This window comes from Puma concolor, chromosome D3 (genome assembly GCF_028749965.1).
Source record: "Puma concolor isolate L17-30 chromosome D3, mPumCon1.1.hap2, whole genome shotgun sequence".
Lineage (NCBI taxonomy): Eukaryota > Metazoa > Chordata > Mammalia > Carnivora > Felidae > Puma > Puma concolor.
Window position 1 is genome coordinate 44,413,283 of NC_141678.1, and position 20,418 is coordinate 44,433,700.

General features: G+C 38.3%; 1 protein-coding gene across 12 annotated transcripts in view; it reads left to right on the plus strand.

Moving 5' to 3' along the window:
- GREB1L (GREB1 like retinoic acid receptor coactivator) overlaps nucleotides 1-20,418 on the plus strand; it is a 290,524-nt gene that overhangs the window by 149,406 nt on the left and 120,700 nt on the right. For all 12 annotated transcript variants that reach the window (XM_086682583.1, XM_086682585.1, XM_086682580.1 and 9 more), the window contains 3 exons: nucleotides 315-491; nucleotides 6,129-6,305; nucleotides 8,865-8,987. In XM_086682583.1, the coding sequence (XP_086538709.1) occupies nucleotides 315-491; nucleotides 6,129-6,305; nucleotides 8,865-8,987 (477 nt within the window). The remainder of the gene's footprint in view (nucleotides 1-314; nucleotides 492-6,128; nucleotides 6,306-8,864; nucleotides 8,988-20,418) is intronic.

Consider the following 20,418-nt stretch of genomic DNA (forward strand, 5'->3'; position numbering starts at 1 on the left):
AGCGTCCAAATCTTGGTTTCAGTTCAGGTCATGATCTCGCAGTTCCTGAGTTTGAGTCCCGCATCGGGCTCTGCACTGAAAGTGCAGAACCTGCTTGGGATTTCTCTCTCCCTCTCTCTCTGCCCCTCCCCCAGCTTGCTCTTTCTCTCCCTCTCTCTTTCAAAAAATAAACATAAAAAAAATAATCTACTCCTTAATTTTTTATGGGATTATGCCTTTATGGGATTTCCCATAGGCAAATCCACTCTCCAGATGGGTGATAAGGAGATAGGACCTTTCTAAACATTTTACTGTGTCCTTTTTACCATTTTTAGGTTTTTGTCAAGCAGGAAAGGATTTGCGTTTGGTATCTCTTTGTATGGAACAAATCGACATCCCAGCAGGATTCCTCCTGGTAGGGGCCAAGTCTCCCAATCTGCCTGAACACATCCTCGTGTGTGCTGTAGACAAGCGATTTCTACCAGATGATCATGGGAAAAATGCACTTTTAGGTGAGTATTTCACACCTATAAAATTCCTTCCAAGATGAAGGAGTTAAACTACAAGTTTAAATTATCATAGGGGTGCCTAGGTGACTCAGTTGGTTGGGCGTCTGACTCTTGATTTCAACTCAGGTCAAGATCCTAGGGTTGTGGGATCAAGCCCCACGTGGGGCTCTGTACTGAGCATGGAGCCTGCTCAAGATTCTTTATTTCTGCCCCTTTGCCCAACGCTTGCTCTCTCTCTCAAATAAAAAAACAAAAATTAAAAAAACATGTTAAATTATCACAGATTTTTTTTTTAGATCACAGAATTAATTGGGAATTCTGTAATTAACTCATGTATGAAACATTTTTTTTCTTTTAGTAACTTCTTAAAAATTAGCTTTTATTTTTTATTCATTCCCAAAACACCCGCCTTGAAGAGGCGGCCTTTTCAAGCCAAGCTAAAGGATGGCATGCGATTTATCAAAAATTAATTCTGTGTAAAGCAAAGTAGGATTCACTCTGTACAGAGTTATTGATCTAGACCTGATGTCCAGTCAACTCTCAGTTATTCAGCTGCAGATTATCTGCTTTGTAAGTTTTTGGTAGTTTCTCCATACTACCCATCATTCCTAGCTATATTTGATTGATGTGATTCCCATGTTATATTTAGCATTAGTTCAACCAAAGTAACTAGGAATATACATATTATGTAAAATGTATTACTGTATCTCAGAATTGTTTTATTCTCTGGCTTTACTTTGAGTCTGGACTTTTTCTTTCACAACCTAGCTTCCTTACATCATGGGAAATAAAGACTGGATTTATTTTTTTTTTCAACGTTTTTTATTTATTTTTGGGACAGAGAGAGACAGAGCATGAATGGGGAAGGGGCAGAGAGAGAGGGAGACACAGAATCGGAAACAGGCTCCAGGCTCCAAGCCATCAGCCCAGAGCCTGACGCGGGGCTCGAACTCCCGGACCGCGAGATCGTGACCTGGCTGAAGTCGGACGCTTAACCGACTGCGCCACCCAGGCGCCCCTGGATTTATTTTTAATTAAGAAGACAAGATGGCACATGAGATGTCTTTAGTGAAAATAATAAAAATGAAAGGAAAGAGGGCAAAGAATTCAAGAATTGTATTGTTCGTAAGCTGTACTTGTTTAGTTTGATAACATTTTTCCTAGTTACACAGTGTCATCAGAAAGTCTGGAAATATATACATCAGTATCCTGAGTTAGAAAGTAACCCTATCCATGCTTTATAAAAGTTCCTTAACTTATAATTCAAAGCTTTTTCTTGGTTCATAGGAAAAGAAGTGATAATTTCCATAGGCTTTCATAAAAAGATGATGATTTTCTTTTAGTGAAATTGAGCAGATGGTTTAACACAGAAGCCTAATGGTAAAGTTTATAACTTGGACTAAATTAGCAAAGAAGTTTCTAAGTATCTGTTCACTCATTCATTCAACACTTTATTCAAAATGTACTATGTGACAAAAATCATACTAGGCTGTGTTGTGGGAGCACAAAAATGTTAAGACACAGAGCTAGTAATCTAGTTGGCTGTGGTATAACAATTTTGGGAAACTTCTTTTTAGCATTTTAAAAGCATCATAGTGTTGAGGTGCCTGGCTGGCTCAGTCAGAAATTGGTTGTAGATTGCTATAAACAAACAAACTTTTAAAAAATAAATAAAAGCATCACCGTGACATCAGATGGAATAGTTTACATGTGGCTCTGACCACAGACACAGAAAAATATCTCATGATGCCTTTTTGCTTAATGATTCTTCATGACTAGAGGAATCCTCCTAGAATACATCATGAAAGGATACAAGAAACACCATCAGAATAATAGATTTTCAGGGTGTCTCAGTCGGCTGAACGTCTGACTCTTGATTTCGGCTCAGGTCATGTTCCCAGGGTCATGGGATCAAGCCCTGCATTGGGTTCTGCACTGAGCATGGAACCTGCTTAAGATTCTCTCTCTCTCTCTCTCTCTCTCTCTCTCTCTCTCTCTCTCTCTCTCCTTCTCCTTCTCTCCCTCTCTCTCTCTCCCTCTGCTACTCTCCCCCACTTACACGCTCTGTTTCTAAAAAGAGGAAGAAGAAGAAGAAGAAGAAGAAGAATAGATTTCATGATTGTGTATAATAATGAATATGAGATCAAAGACCTTGGTCATTGGAGTTGGAACTGGGATTAAAATCCCAGATTTGCCACTTAGTATTTTCAGAACTGGGGCAAGCTACTTATTCTCATGAGGTCTCAGATTTCTCATCTATAAAAAGAGGCCAATGATGCCTAACTTTCAGGGTTGTAAAGATCAAATGAGATGATGTATATAAGGCAAACCATCCAGCACAGTGCCTGGCACAGAGCACTTGCTCTTTAAATGGTTATTATTCTGCCATTCTGTCATATTTATTAATACCTTTATAGAAATGGAAGTTTGTTTGCTTTCTCTAGCCTTGTGAATGGACATAATTTTTTAGTAACCACTTTCCAAGTGAAAGTGTAGTGCAGCAAGATGGTAGAACTTTTCTCTTAGATAAGCATGTTGTTGAGATTTTTGTATGTTAATATCCATCCAACATTTCTTACTGATGATAGATTATTTTAGTATGCATTCAAGTATAGTGGGAAAAATTTTAAGCTTCGAATATGTTAGAATCCCAGTGAACTCCAATATCAATTTATAAACTTTTTATATAAATTATGCTGATTCAAAAGACTGTGAGTGAAGGAATTGGTTAAAAAATATATTGAGGGGGCATTTGGGTGGCTCAGTTCGCTCGGTGTCTGACTTTTGATTTTGGCTCAGGTCATGATCTCACAGTTGTGGGATCTGGTCCTGCACTGGACTCTGCACTGAGTGCTAAGCATGGAGACTGCTTGGGATTCTCTTTCCCCCTTTCTCTCTGCCCCTCCCCCACTCATTCTCTCTCTCTTTCAAAATAAATAAACATTAAAAAGTATATATTGATCCAGTTGGCAGTTCATTCATGTGTCCCAAATCTACTGTGCAATTGGAAGACTTGGTTGACAGAAACACTAGATAGGTAATTTAGCTGTAAGAGGTATTATTTTTTGTGATGATGACAACAAGAACTTTGGGCAGATAAAATCTCTCTTGAACAAAGACTGATACTGAAACTGTACAGAGTTTAAAAAATGAGCTGTAGGATTCTTTGTCTTAAATATTGTTAATTCTCATCATTAATGTGCCATCTCTGTTCTTTGAAGATTGTCCAGATCCTTTGCTTTTCTTCCTTTGTATATTCTCTTGCTTTTCACCTCAGAGAATAAGCAAAAGAAAAAAGATAAAACCTCACCTCAGTAATTTGTTAATTTTAATTCTCACGCTAATCTTTTATGAACTACTTGGATCTACCAGATAAGCCTCTTTTGGGAGGCACCATCTTTAATTGTTTTGACTAAAATGTTCTTATATTATTTTACTGGGTTCTACATCTGCCTGGCAAGCCAGGCACTTTTCTGTCAAGGCCTGATAATCGCACCACAATGTAAGTTACATGGAGGCAGTGGTTTTGTCTCCTTTGCTCCGTGCTGAAAACCTGGTACCTGAAAGAGTGCCTAGCATATGGTAGAGTATATAAGTATTTGTTGGATGGATGGATGGATTTGTTGGCTAGATGCATGGATGCATGGAGAAATGGATGATTAGATGGCTTGGGAACTCGGTGAAAAAAATTGGCATTTTTTTTTTCTTTTTTTGGTTTTGGCCTGTAGCTATAAAGCATTGGACAGCTAGCCAAATGCTCTCAAATTCAGTCCATCTCTGAATATATTTTAAATAATTTATGTTTACATTTCTATAAAGTAACAGTAATAAACTAATTATATAAATTACTAATTTTATATAACCGATCAGAAGATATGACTATCTCTGTTTTTCCAGTTTTGCATCATGCCTGGTATATAGGTGGATGCTCAGTAAGTAATTGTTGAAAAAATAATAAATTGGACTGCCATTTCTATTGATTGTCAGAATTGACTGTCTGCGATTGGTATGTTGTGAGATATTCTGTCTTTAATCCTGGTGGCCTTTCTCTTCTCTCCTTTTATATCTTTGTTAACAGGTTGGTTTAGGGGTTTAAAAAGAGTATCACTTCATCAGTGGATTGATTTTAAGTTAGTCATTTATATAGAGAGAGATTGTACGTGTGGAGTTTGGAATGCCTTTTCTCATTTACACCTATCTTGTCCTTGTTCACTACATGGCAGTACATATGATGCTTCCTCCTCAGTCACAACCAGAGGAACTCACATTATTTCTGTGTGACTTTTCTCTGTGATATTACGGGATTGATTTCCAATTAAGCAAAGGATAGCCTCACATCCTCTTAGCCTCCTCCATTTCTTCTTTCTGTGCCCCCTGCTCTAAGCAGGTCACTGAAAGTTTTATTTTGTTTGAATAATCTAACAAATTAGATGTTTGGATGTTTGATCTAAAGGGATAATAAGCTAGTTTGAGTATGGGGGGGGGTGAATAAAGAGGAAATGGGACTCTCGGGGCACCTGTGTGAGAAATTACAGCTAGCTGTCATAGGAACTGGAAAGTTGACAGCACCTGGGCTTGCCCATCACTGTCCATGCCCTCCTCTCTGCAGACAACCTTCACAGTTGCCAATTTATTCTCTCCCATCCCTTAGCTGACAGGTGGTTGGACATAACCCCCAACTTGGGTTCCAATTTTATAAAACCTTACAAATTTAGGGCCCAGTTCCATCTGACTGATTCTATTTGTATTTATTTTAAAATTCCAGGAAAGGGGCACTTGGGTGTCTCAGTCCTTTGGGGATCTGACTCTTGATTTCATGATCCCAGGATTGTGGCCCTGAGCCCTGCATCGAGCTCCATGCTGGGTGTGGAGCCTGCTTGGGATTCTTGTTCTCTCTCCCTCTGCCCACCACCTCTCAAATAAAAAACAAATAATAGGGGCGCCTGGGTGGTGCAGTCGGTTAAGCGTCCGACTTCGGCCAGGTCACGATCTCGCGGTCCGTGAGTTCGAGCCCCGCGTCAGGCTCTGGGCTGATGGCTCAGAGCCTGGATCCTGTTTCTGATTCTGTGTCTCCCTTTCTCTCTGCCCCTCCCCTGTTCATGCTCTGTCTCTCTCTGTCCCAAAAATAAATAAACGTTGAAAAAAAATTAAAAAAAAAAAACAAAAATAAATAATAAAATATTTTTAAGTTGAAAAATAAAATAAAATAAAATTCCATGAAAGAGACTCTGACTGTCCCAGACTGGGTCTGATATTAGCACAATCTAATCATCTGTGACAGTGCACATGGTGGGTAGGGCAGAGAACCAGGGCCAGCAAGTTCTCTAAGAAGGGAGTGTGTGGGGAGGAAATCATGGGCATCTCTAGAAGCAAACTTTTTCATATTTTTATGTCAACTGTATGAATTCTATCACATGCTACTATCCACTCTATTTTCTTAGCCATTAAACTTAGAGCAGAATTTAAATTACTTTCAGTCTTCCACTATTATAAAATAACTCTGCTAAAAAAAATTGGTGTTTTTCCTTGAGGTTAGGAAATTATTGGGTCAAAAGCACTGAATATTTCTATACTTTTCATATGTAAAAGTATTGTATCAATTTACAAATCCACCGGTAACTTTGGTTTGTCTTCTTTCAGGGTTTTCCGGAAACTGTATCGGCTGTGGAGAAAGAGGATTTCGGTATTTCACAGAATTTTCCAACCATATTAACTTGAAGCTCACCACCCAGCCAAAGAAGCAGAAGCACTTAAAGTACTACCTAGTCAGAAGCTCCCAGGGTGTACTGTCGAAGGGACCTCTTATCTGCTGGAAAGGTAGCGTCAACTTCTGGGAGGGAAAGGGAAGGGAAAGGAATGAGGATGTTACAGTAAGGACAAGTGGCCTTCTGGGGTTCAGAATCAGGTATGATGTATGTAAATATCCCAAGTTCAGAAGACTATCCAAAGATGTGAAGCTCTCTGGCAGGTTATTTGACTTGCTTCTTTCTTTCTTTTTTTTTTTTTTTTTTAATTTTTTTTTTTTAACGTTTATTTTTGAGACAGAGAGAGACAGAGCGTGAATGGGGGAGGGTCAGAGATAGAGGGAGACACAGAATCTGAAACAGGCTTCAGGCTCTGAGCGGTCAGCACAGAGCCCGACGCAGGGCTCGAACTCACGGACTGCGAGATCATGACCTGAGCTGAAGTCGGACGCTTAACCGACCGAGCCACCCAGGCGCCCCAACTTCTTTCTATTTTCAATAGAGACTATCCAGGTTTAGAAAAAGTGCATGTCTCTTTATATTTGTCTCTTGGGAGGGTGGAGTACAGGAGGACTCTTTTCAGCTTTCCTGTCACTTAGAGAGGACCTCAAAGTGTCATTTTTCTGGTTAGATGCTCTTTCTATTTTATTTAGGTTCTTTGGTAATTCTCAAGCATCTAGTTTTCTGTTTTCATTAGAACTAAGCATACTTTGAACAAATAACGCTTCTTCATAATACCTTAATACCTGGGGGAAACACATTATTAAGTTGGCAAAGTTGTTTGTTTTTTTTTTAAGTGTAGAAGAACTTAACTAACTTATTTGTGGATCTGAATCCAGTTGAAATCTCACATCTTCATGTAGTTGATAGGATTTACCACAACTTCTATTCATTGTTCTAATGCAGTGGAATATCTAATCCTTATTCTTTTGAGCAGTTACTTAGATGCTGAGATTTTTCTTAATTATCAATATTATTATATTATTAAAGATGAAATAATAATTTTCTTTAATGCTTCCATTTGTTGTCTGTGCAAGATTTTGGCCTGACCATAAGAAATAGCATAATACATCCAAATTATAAATGACTTCAGATTTTCCTCTGAGTTTTCCACTGTAATTACTCTTGGGTGCATTTGAAATGACATTATATAATTCCTTAGGAAATAGCTGCATGTTCCAAGACAGGCACAATCATCCTGAATGGCTTTTGAAGGTTCACATTTTTAAAAAATCTTTTAAAAGATTTTATTTTTAAGTAATCTGTACCCACAATGTGGGACTCAAACTCACAAACCCAAGATTAAGAGTCACACACTCTACCAACTGAGCCAGCCAGGTGTCTGAAGCCTCACATTTATAGAAGTTACTATTTTAGAATTAAGATTGTATATGCATATGTATCCATATATGCAGATATGGAGATATGCAGATATGCAGACATAGAACATCAATATAAATGTATGCATACGATACACATAATGTGGAGGTATCCTTGTAGGCCAAAGTACAATTGCTTTTCAAGGAAAATCCTAGCCAAGGTGGTCATAGAAAACTGTGTCCAACCTTGCATATATCTCATAAACTTGGAAACTCTCTAAAGGACCCTCTATAATTAACTGTCATTTACAACCATTTATATTTCTTTTTCACATGCTACCTTTAAAAACTAACATAGTGTAACGTGTAGTATAATTTAGTTAGAAGTTATAGCCCTGCATGGTTTCTTAGTATTTGCTATCTACTTGACTCAGTTCAAAGTATTATTAAAGTATCATGTTAGAGCTCCATTAGTATTGGCTTACCTAAAATGAAGCTTGGTGTTGCATGATCAGAAATCACCTAGAATATTGTGTACCTATTTCCTTTGATACAAACTAAGAGTAGTAAGAATTTGAGCATTTCTGGGACACCTGGGTAGCTTAGTTGGTTGAGCATTGGACTTTGGTTCAGGTCATGATCTGTTCATGAGTTCAAGCCTTGCATCAGGCTCACTGCTGTCAGCATCAAGTCTGCTTGGGATTTTCTATCCCCCTCTCTCCCTGCCCCTCCCCTGTTCTTTCTCACTTAAAAATAATAAGTAGGCTTAAAAAAAAAAAGAATTTGAGCATTTCTCATTTTTCTCCTCTGACTATAAATTTTTCTTTGCTTCAGCTTTTGGACATAAATTAAGGTTGAGGTGAGAATATTGAAGACAACCTATATAGATTCCCGTTCCACACTAAATTGATCCTTGACGGGAGGTTAACTGGTGTTTGAAAGCTTATTTTTTTTTAAAAACAAATTACTGATATTTTAGCCTGGCTTATCCATAAAACTAGCATGATTATATTGGTTATGAGTAATTTTTCCCCTGGGAGCTAGTCTGTGAAGAACAAAAGCCGGATCTTTTTTCTTTCTTTCTTTTTTTTTCCTTCTAAACATGACATCTGGCCCTAGGAAGACAAAGTGAATTCACCATCTTGAACATTCTGTTGGAGTCAGGATTAGAGGAGGGGAAACCGCCAATAAGGAACATGGTTGCTACTTAAGGAACAGTAGTTTATTTTAGAGATTTTGTGGATTGTGTTCTCATCACCTGCTTTGACAGGGTATTGGTCTCCTCCCATAATATAATTCTTACTCCTTCCCAGAATGTAGAAGCCGACAATCCTCTGCCACTTGCCACTCTATGAAACCAAACTCTTCAGTATCATCAACTGTGACACCAGAAAATGGCACAACTAATGGATACAAGTCAGGATTCATTCAGACAGGTATGGGATATTTTCTTTTGGAATTTCAAGCAGCCAGATGTATGTTTAGTGGTTCACTTTAAAAATGACTGTTGGCTGGTTTGAATAGAAATGTTTTAAAACAAGTATTACCTGAGTTACTATTAGAGTTAGAAGTCAGCACTGAGATGGGTTAGTTCATGGATAAGAAATTTAGCTCAAGCATAGGACCTATCTCTAGAAAAGTCTAACAGTGGGCAATAAGTAGAAATCCAGACATGAGGAAAGTCTGTCTCATAGCTATCAGGTGGCATATACTGGGGACATAACTCATGAAGACTGGAGTTCTAGGGTAGGGCTCTAAACTAAGCCCACAGAACATTACAGGGAGTATTGCACCAACTGGTATATTAAGTAAGGTCCCAAGGTAGGACTGAGGATCACAGTGGAAGAATCCACTAGTTTCTAGTGGTTCAAGATGGAGGCTGGGTTACAAATAACCAGATAAAATTTTAGTGCCTGAAACCAGGTTATACTATCAGGGCAGGATCAGCAGAAGGGCCACACTGATACTGAACAGATAAGTTGCCAGTCTAAGGCTTCTAAAAATTCCTCCAGTGTAGAGAGTTGTACTAGCCCAGGCCCCAAGGACAGGATAAGGCTCCAGGTGGGACTTAATGTTTCCAGGTGGCTGGAGGGCTGGAGGGCTGTAACTGAAAATATCACTGCAGATAATATTTAAGAAAATTATTCATGGAATGCAAGCTGGTGCAGCCACTCTGGAAAACAGTATGGAGGTCCCTCAAAAAAACTAAAAATAGAACTACCCTACAACCCAGCAATTGCACTGATAGACATTTATCCAAGGGATATGGGTGTGCTGTTTCAAAGGGACACATGCACCCCCATGCAGCTCTATCAACAATAGTCAAAGTATGGAAACAGCCCAAATGTCCATCAATGGATAAATGGATAAAGAAGATGTGGTATATATATATGATGGAGTATTACTCGGCAATCAAAAAGAATGAAATCTTGCCATTTGCAACTATGTGGATAGAACTGGAGGGTATTTTGCTAAGTGAAATTAGTCAGAGAAAGACAAAAATCATATGACTTCACTCATATGAGGACTTTAAGAGACAAAACAGATGAACATAAGGGAAGGGAAACAAAAATAATATAATAACAGGAAGGGGGACAAAGCATAAGAGACTCATAAATATGGAGAACAAACAGAGGGTTACTGGAGGGGTTGTGGGAGGGGGGATGGGCTAAATGGGTAAGGGGCAGTAAGGAATCTACTCCTGAAATCATTGTTGCACTATACACTATTTTGGATATAAATTTAAAAAATAAAATTAAAAATAAAATAAAATCAGAAAAAAAAGAGAAAATTATTCAGAACCAGGCTAGGTTATATCTTAGGCAAGAAGGAAAGTATTTTAAAAGAATCTGTGAATTGTTTTCCAGTTCACTTGTTTTTTGTAAAGCATCATTTTACTCATCTGATATGCAAATGTCATAGTATAATGTGCTTTGCCAGCATCCCGTTACCCACAAGTTGAAAAGAAGGCTGTCTTCATTTATTTCACTACTTAGCATTCCTCTTTCAAGTTCATGTGAAATTTTGATGAGTTGATAAATTTTTTCTACTTACTTTCAAGAGGTAAGTAGTTATTAGAAGGCATTTGCAACAATAGCAATGGTAACAAGGCTAACCTTATTTGGGGCTCTTCTAGCTATGTTTCTGTACTCAGATTTAAAAGGTCTGATTTTTAAAGTGTCCAAGAGATTTAGATAGAGGCTCTAATCTAAGAGAAGAGAGCATATCTCTTTAGAATAAATGAGAGAACATTGTGTTACTAGGTATTCAAGAAAGAAAAAAGTTGGCACTTGGCTCTAGGCATTGAAACATTAGTTAGCCTTCATTACAATAATGATACACCTATATGTCTTTCCTAGAATATTATTTTAGTAACTTGTTTGATTCCATGGTATATTTTCTTCCGTTAGAACTTGGGACTACTGAAATGTAATTTTAAAACTACACTATTAAAAATGAATAGTTACTTAATTACAGTAAAAACTTATGAAATATTTACTGTGTCCTAAAACCCTTGTCACATACTGGAAGGCAGGGTTCCAACACTTGACCAATGGCTCTGATGATTTAAAACCACTCATGTAGGGGATAAAATCACAATAAAACATGTTACCTTTCTTTTTTTTTTTTTTTTTTAATTTTTTTTTTTTCAACGTTTATTTATTTTTGGGACAGAGAGAGACATAGCATGAACGGGGGAGGGGCAGAGAGAGAGGGAGACACAGAATCGGAAACAGGCTCCAGGCTCTGAGCTATCAGCCCAGAGCCCGACGCGGGGCTCGAACTCACGGACCGCGAGATCGTGACCTGGCTGAAGTCGGACGCTTAACCGACTGCGCCACCCAGGCGCCCCACATGTTACCTTTCTTAAAAGGGACAGGTAGATATATAAATAACCAGTTGTACCTGAAAACAATGAGAATATATTAACATGCTAAGAAGCAGTAATGCAGTTTTAATTATATTAGGAAATATATTTTGAAAACAAATACTGCTCTGAAATAGAGGAAATCAAGTTTTAGGCTTTAGCAAAGCTCCATCAATTGCCATGAAGAGACACAGACAAGGCACTGACTGCCTCACAGTGAATACAAGTGGCCAAGATTCATGCCCATATCCTTGAGTATCCCTTGTGGCGATTTGACCATGAAATTAGCTGTTAACAATTTTAGGTGAGATCCATAGAATTTAATAGAAGAAAGTAGCTTTAAAAGTGAGACTTTGTGGGGCGCCTGGGTGGCGCAGTCGGTTAAGCGTCCGACTTCAGCCAGGTCACGATCTCGCGGTCCGTGGGTTCGAGCCCCGCGTCGGGCTCTGGGCTGATGGCTCAGAGCCTGGAGCCTGTTTCCAATTCTGTGTCTCCCTCTCTCTCTGCCCCTCCCCCGTTCATGCTCTGTCTCTCTCTGTCCCAAAAATAAATAAATGTTGAAAAAAAAAATAAAAGTGAGGCTTTGTATCTAAAATTTTCTTCTTGACAAATTAGGTTTATGACTCTTCAACAATAATTTCTTTCTTCCTACACATGTTGAAAGCAATAGGCTTTAAGACTTTCATGTTAGTATTATGAAATCATTGCAATCATAAGAGTATGTAGCATCTCCTTAGCTAATAGAGATTCATCTTTCTATAGAAGATTGGCTTATTTTTAAAAATGTTTTTAATGTTTATTTTTTGAGAGAGAGAGAGAGAGAGAGAGAGTGCACAAGCAAGGGAGGGGCAGAGAGAGGAAGCAAAACACAGAATATGAAGCAGGTTCCAGGCTCCGAGCCATTAGCACAGAGCCCGATGCAGGGCTTGAACCCACAAACCGTGAGATCATGACCTGAGCCAAAGTCAGACACTTAACCAACTGAGCCACCTGGGTGCCCCTAGAAGATTGGCTTCTTAATCTGCAGTCAATGACTGCCTGTAATCAACATTTCTTAGCCTGAAATATAAGTAGGCACGTTGCATAGTATTTGAAGAAAGGATTAATGTGCCATTTACACAGTTATGTCTTGAATTCCACCTGCCAAGCTCCGGATTTTATGTTCTGGCTGGCTTGCCACTTTTCCTTTGCATATTATTTTCAACATATTTATGTCATTGATAATTCAAACTTTAGTCAACAATCCCAGTAAAACAGTTTCTCATTGTGGCTGAAGATGGCTGTGTAGTTACCTACGTATACTATACCCACATACCACATATAAATACATACACACGTATATATTTTGTGTTTAATCAAGACAAGAATTCAAGAATCAATAAAAAAAAAAAAAAAAAACCCTTGCCTACCTGAAGATCTTGAGTTTATCTTCCATGTTTTCTTCTGAAAGTTTTGTTGTTTTATCTCTTGCATTGAAATCTATGAGCCACTTTGAGTTAATTTCTGTGCACAGCGTGAAGTGAGCATCTAAGTTCATCTTTTTGCATGTGGATATACAATTGTTCCTATCTTTGAACAAACTACCATCTTTGAACAAACTACCTTCTTGTCAGTGAATTGCACTTGTCAAAAATCAATTGACCATAAATATAAGGATTTATTTCTGGAAAATGGATGAAATGGACTTCATCAAAATTCATGACTTTTACAGTTAAAAAGGCAACATTAAGAAAATGAAAAGACTGGGGCGCCTGGGTGGCGCAGTCGGTTAAGCGTCCGACTTCAGCCAGGTCACGATCTCGCGGTCCATGAGTTCGAGCCCCGCACGCATCAGGCTCTGGGCTGATGGCTCGGAGCCTGGAGCCTGTTTCCGATTCTGTGTCTCCCTCTCTCTCTGCCCCTCCCCCGTTCATGCTCTGTCTCTCTCTGTCCCCCCAAAAAAATAAATAAAAAACGTTGAAAAAAAAATTTTTTTTAAATAAAAAAAAAAAAAGAAAATGAAAAGACAAGTGGCAGAATGGGGGGGAATGTGTGAAACACATATTTGACAAAGAATTTGTATCCAGAATTTACAAAGAACTCTTATAACTCAGTATTAAGAGGACAATAAGTCAAAACATGAACAAAGGATTTGGAATAGACACTTTTCATGGACTATATACAAATGGCTAACAAGCGCATGAACAGATGCTCAACGTCACTAAGGAAATGCAAATCAAAACCACAATGAGATACTACTTCACACCCACTAGAATGACCATAGTCAAAAAAGATGACAGTAAGAGTCTGTGGACATGGAGAAATTGGAACCCTCCATACATTGCTGGTAGTAATGTAAAATGTGGCAGCCACTTTAGAATACAATTTGACAGATTCTCAAAAGTTAAATATAGGGGTGCCTGGGTGGCAGTCGGTTGAGCAGCTGACTTCAGCTCAGGTCATGGTCTTGCATTTGTGGGTTCAAGCCCCACAATGGGCTCTGTGCTCACAAGCTGAGAGCCTGAAGCCTGCTTTGGATTCTGTGTCTCCCTCTCTCTCTGCTCCTCCCCTGCTTGCACTCTGTCTCTGTCTCTCAAAGAGTAAATAAAAAGTAAAAAAGTAAAAAAAAAATAAATAAATAAAAAATAAATAAATAAAAAAGTAAAAAAAAAGTAAATAAAAATGTAAACAAAAAAAAGTTAAACTATTATATAACTCAGGAATTCTACTTCTGAGTATCTACCCAAGAGAGATGAAGACATATCCTCACAAAAAATTTCATGCAAATGTTTATAGCAGCATTATTCATTATAGGTGAAAACGGGAAGCAACCCAAATGTCAATCAGCTTGTGAACAGATAGACAAAAATGTAGTGTATCCATACAAGGGAATACCATTCTGCAATAATAGAGAACAAACTGCTGACACATGCTGAATTATGGATGAACCTCAAAAACACTGTGCTAAGTGAAAGAAACCAGACAAGAGAGACCATATACTGTATGATTTTGTTTATGTGAAATGTCCAGAAAAGGCAAATTTATGGTGACAGGATATAGATTAGTGGTTGCCTGGGACAAGGGATAGGAATAGAAATTAATTAAAAACAAGCATTCAGGTTCTTATTGGGGGAATTAAAATGTTCTAAAACTGATTTATGATGATGATTGCACCATGTGGTAAGTTGCTAAAAATAATTGAATTACACATTTGAAATGGGTAAATTTTATGATATATAAAATATACATTGATAAAGTTGTGGGGGAAAAGATTAAATAGTTGCTCTGAGAGAAAGATGAAATCCTTTGGAGTGGCACTATTTCTTACTCAATGCAATACAGTCTAATTTATTGAATGTCTACTATGGAATGAGCACTGTTTCAGACCAGGTAGTAAATAGCACAAGACCTGGAGTCAAAGTCCTGGTATTCAAATACTTCAACTGAGTATATTTGTTGATGCTTGGGATAAGCCATTCAGTTGTTCTGTGCCTTGGTTTCTTTGTTTGAAAAACCAAAAATAACATCACCTATTTTGCAACTAAGGATTAACTCAATCTTGCTACCATACTTCTATTTGTATGACATTCTTCCCAATTATAATTGTTAACCATCTTATATGTTAGAAGCTCTATGTTCATTTGTTTATCCCTGTAACCCCTAGTACCTGGCAAATGCCTGGATAGAAATATTATCTGAATTCTATTTTTTTTTCAACGTTTTTGTTGTTTTTTTTTTTTTTTTTTTTTTGGGACAGAGACAGAGCATGAACGGGGGAGGGGCAGAGAGAGAGGGAGACACAGAATCGGAAACAGGCTCCAGGCTCCGAGCCATCAGCCCAGAGCCTGATGCGTGCGGGGCTCGAACTCACAGACCGCGAGATCGTGACCTGGCTGAAGTCGGACGCTTAACCGACTGCGCCACCCAGGCGCCCCTATCTGAATTCTATTTTTTATTCAAATTTAAAGTTAGCCTTAGGGGGATTATTAATTTACTGGTGTGTACAATTTTCCCAAATGAAGATGATATACTTACCTATGATCAAGAGGAAACATGTTTTTATGCCCTAGCCTATAGGGCAGCGTATGGATGAGCCACCTAATCTCTGCCCTTATGATTAATAGGATAATTTTTTTTTTAATTTTTTTTCAATGGTTTTTTTAATTTATTTTTGGGACAGAGAGAGACAGAGCATGAACGGGGGAGGGGCAGAGAGAGAGGGAGACACAGAATCGGAAACAGGCTCCAGGCTCTGAGCCATCAGCCCAGAGCCTGACGCGGGGCTCGAACTCCTGGACCGCGAGATCGTGACCTGGCTGAAGTCGGACGCTTAACCGACTGCGCCACCCAGGCGCCCCAATAGGATAATTTTTAAGAACACTATCAGGGCCATTTAAAAAAATTTTCTTTTAATATTTATTTATTTTTGAGAGACAGAGTGTGAGCAGGGGAGGGGCAGAGAGAGAGAGGGAGACACAGAATTTGAAGCAGGCTCCAGGCTCTGAGCTGTCAGCACAGAGCCTGACGTGAGGCTCAAACCCACAGACTGCCAGATCATGACCTGAACCAAGGTTGGGGCTTAACCAACTGAGCAACCCAGGTGCCCCTCAGGCAGGGCCACTTTATGGGCTTTGGGCACATTTGCTTATGTGGGCCCTTTCTCCCTAGAACAGTATTTAAAAATACGTTTTGGGGCACCTAGGTGGTTTAGTTGGTTAAGCGTCCGACTTCAGCTCAGGTCTTGATCTCACAGTTCATGTGTTCAAGCCCCACATTGGACTCTGTGCTGACAGCTCAGAGCCTGGAGCCTGCTTAGGATTCTGTGTCTCCCTCTGTGCCCCTCCCTCACTTGCGTTCTGTGTCTCTCTCTCTCAAAAATAACAGTAAAAAAAATTTTTTAAATATGTTTTATGACTGTTAATATAAAAAGGAATATTTAGTATTATATACTAAAATACTTCCTTCAGCCAAAAGCTCATTGTTTTCTTCTGATTTTAAAATAAATTAAAATATTTTCATGAGCCCCTAAAAGTATTATGGACCCAAAGAGTGGTGGCTTCTTGTCTAATGGGGAAGTTGGCCCTGTTATTGGAGACAGAGGTATTATACATGAAATGGGCTTTTCTTCTTTGTGAACCATGGTAGGCCCAAAGTAACATAAGCCCTGTACTGTCATACTCTTGCATATTATAAGAACTAAAAATAATATGTGTGGCTCAGTTGGTTAAGTGTCCAACTTCGGCTCAGGTCATGATTTCACAGTTCATGGGTTTGAGCCCCACGTTGGGCTCTGTGCTGACAGCTTGGAGCCTGGAGCCTGCTTTGGATTCTGTGTCTCCGTCTTTCTTTGTCCCTCCCCCACTCCTGCTCTGTCTCTCTCTCTCTCTCTCAAAAATAAACATTAAAAAAATATTTTTTAAATAACAAATGAAAGGACTTGCCCTATACTGTATGAAGCTCATGAACCTTTCCTAATAAAGACAGAGTGGACCTGTAACAGGAATAGACACAGAGCCACAGAACAGAGTAGAAAGTATAAACAGCAGATTCACATGACGTATTTCATACTTAACAGAGGTGACCTGAAGATCAGTGGGACGTTTTCTTTCAATAAATGGTGTGCGGAAACTGGATATCCTATGTGAAAAGAAAAATAAAACTGGACCCCTATTTCCCACGATACACAAAATCAATTCCAGGTAGTTAGAAAATCTAAATGTGAAAGGCAAAACTGTCAAGCTTTTATAAGATATTGTAGAATATCTTAGGCATTATAGATACCTTAAAAACAGAGACAAAAAGTACGGCACATAGAGGAAAAGACTGTTGTTTCATTACATTAAAATTACAACTTTTGAAAAAAATATTTATTTATTTTGAGGGAGAGAGAGAGTGAGCAGGGGATGGACAGAGAGAGAAGGACAGAATCCCAAATGGGCTCTGTGCTGTCAGTGCAGAGTGTGACGCGGGGCTCAAACATGAGATCATGACCTGAAGTCGGATGCTTAACCAACTGAGCCACCCAGGTGCCCCTAAAACTGCAACTTATAATTATTAAAAGACACCATGAAGAGAGTGAAAAATCAAGCCATGAACTAGGAGAACCCATGTAAAACATAAAACTGACGAGTATGAAGAGTATGTAAAGAATGCCTATGAATGAATAAGAAAAAGATACAGTAACAGAAAAAATGAGCGAAGTCTTCACAAAGGTGGAAATACAAGGGGCCAACAAATACATGAAAAGATCATTAACCACTTTGGTAATTAGGGAAGTTACTTTAAAAATACAATGAGATACCATTATACACAGACCAAATTGGCAATAAGTTGAAGTATGACAGCAGTAAATGCTGGCCAAGATTTCAAGCAACAAGAACACTGCTGGTGGTAGGAGTGTTAATTGGTGCCACCACTTTGCAAGTACTTTGCAACACATAGCCAAGTAGAAAATGTGCATATCCTGTCTTCCAGCTCTTCTACTCCATAAAGAAACTCTTACACATGTGCACCAAGAGATATATACAAGACTGTTCGTAACAGTGTTCTTCACAACTGGCTCAAAATGGACACAACTCAATGTTCATCAGCAATAGAATGGTTAAATAAGTTGTAACACATTTATACAATGAAATATCACTTGGCAATGAGAATGAACAAAATATACCTACGTGCAGCACAATAGAAGAATCTTACAAACATCATGTTGGGCAAAAAGCCATTTACAAAAGAATTCCTTTTCTAATAAAGAAAATGCCACTATATAGCAAGTATAAGGAATATGGCCCACTTTGTGGAAATGAAGAAACTAGGTAATAACAATGAAAAGTCATTTTTACTAATTATGTTAGCCACGACATTTTCTTTTAAGTGATATCCTTATCTAGGTTGACACTCTTAGCTAGGCTGGTAGAGGTGAACAGTGGTATAGTCTTTCAAGAGAGCAGTTTGGCAATATGTAACAAGAATATTAAAAATATTTATATCCTTTACTCTAGTAATCTTACTTTGGGGGATTAGCTGAGAAAATAACCTAAAATGGAGGTCAAGATAGTCACTGAAGTTATTTTTTATACTAACTAAAAAGAGGTTACCTTCATATAGAAACAACTGAGTACATCGTAGCATGCTCACATGACAAAGATGTTTAAAAATATAATTATGGCACTATGCAGCCACATAGAATGTAATTCTGTTAACTAAAGTAATATTAAAGTGTTTGTTTTGTTATATCATGTACAAAATATAATGCAAATAAAATGTAGAAGAGTATATACTGACAGAAAAGAACACTGGTTTGTGGGAGAAGTGAAATTTTTAGCATGTTTGTTTCTATTTTTCAATTTTTTATTTTATATTTTTAATAGTTAAAAATTTTAAATTCTCAGGATTAAGCCAAATGTATAGCTCAGTAGAAAATATCTGCTTTTCCTGATCTTTCTTCAGCTTTCTACGCATTTAAGCATAGACAAGTCCAAGATACAGCTAGAAGGCAACAAAACCAGAATTTGAACGTTCTTTACTCACTACTGACAATTTTATTAATCAGTTACTAAGGATTAGGATCTGGGAATGTAAAGATGATATTGATTTCTACTTAGAATTCTGTAAAATTTTCCTGTGTCTTAGATTTTAAGAGTAAGAGACAGGAGGAGCAGAAGAAGAGGGGAAGAACTAAGGTTGAAAAATCAATAGCAGATCAACTTAATATTTGCTTCTGGCCAAAATGAATAAATAGGGACTGAATTTGACCTCCCACCTGAAATAACTGAAAAAAAAAAACCCAGACAAAAATACATGAAAAATTAGTTTGAAGACACTTTATATCAGGCAACAAAAAACTGGTATCTGAGAGACAAGAAACAAATAATGTGAGTCTTACCATCACCTCAGCTTAGTGCTTTGAGTTTCCAGACCATGATTCAGGGAGGGGGAACTCTTGGGGGGCCTAGTAGATCCCTAAGTTAAGTAGAAGGAACTGAGAGAGCACAGGGAGACCAAAATAGCCAGAGTTCATAGGACCACATACCAGAAAAGAGAGATGAACAGAGAGAGAGAATGTGCAGAGGGTTCCCTCAAATGTTTAGCACAGCACTGATTGATGCATACCATGCCAGGCTGGTAAAAAGGACCTTCCAAAACAATGAGAGGAAGCATTGCTCAGCATTTACACAGGGCCAGGAACAGGGACTATTTCCACCAGCTAGACAGGAAAACCTCATAGTTCATCAGACATTGACTAGAGTACTTAGAAAGGTCTTATTCCCATGAGGGAGAATACTTGGTTGTAGACTGAATACTGACTGCTCCAGACCTGTCTAAAAATGCCAAAAAACAAAACCTCAAAGGATCAAAGGATTTTCAAGTAACTTAACTGCATTCCAGGACCAAGTTCAAGAATATTTATAGGAATTCAAAAAAAATAACCCAGCATCCAACAAGAGAATATTAATAATACCTGACATACAAACAGAGATTACCAGGCACACAAAGAGGGAAGAAAACACAGTTAATACTGAGAAGACTAATCAACCAAACCAACCAATAACTGGCATAGATGTTGGTATTAGCAGAGAAGGACATCAAGACAGTTATTATAAGTATATATCGTATGTTCAAAAAGTTAAGTAGATATGTAAGATATCTGACTTACAGCCAGTCTGCCTGGCTGACTCAGTCAGTACAACATGTGACTCTTGATCTTGGGGTTATGAGTTTGAGCCCCATGTTGGGTGCAGAGATTACTTAAAAATAAAAAATAATAAGTAATAGGGGCACCTGGGTGGCTCAGTCGGTTAAGCGTCTGACTTTGTCTCAGGTTATGACCTCACAGTTCGTGAGCTTGAGCCCTGCATCGGGCTCTGTGCTGACAGCTCAGAGCCTGGAGCCTGCTTTGGATTCTATGTCTCCCTCTCTCTCTCTGTCCCTCCCCACTTCACATACACTCTCTCTCAAAAATAAATAAAAATATTTTAAAAATAATAATAATAAGTAATAAAAATAGAATCCATAAAAAAAAG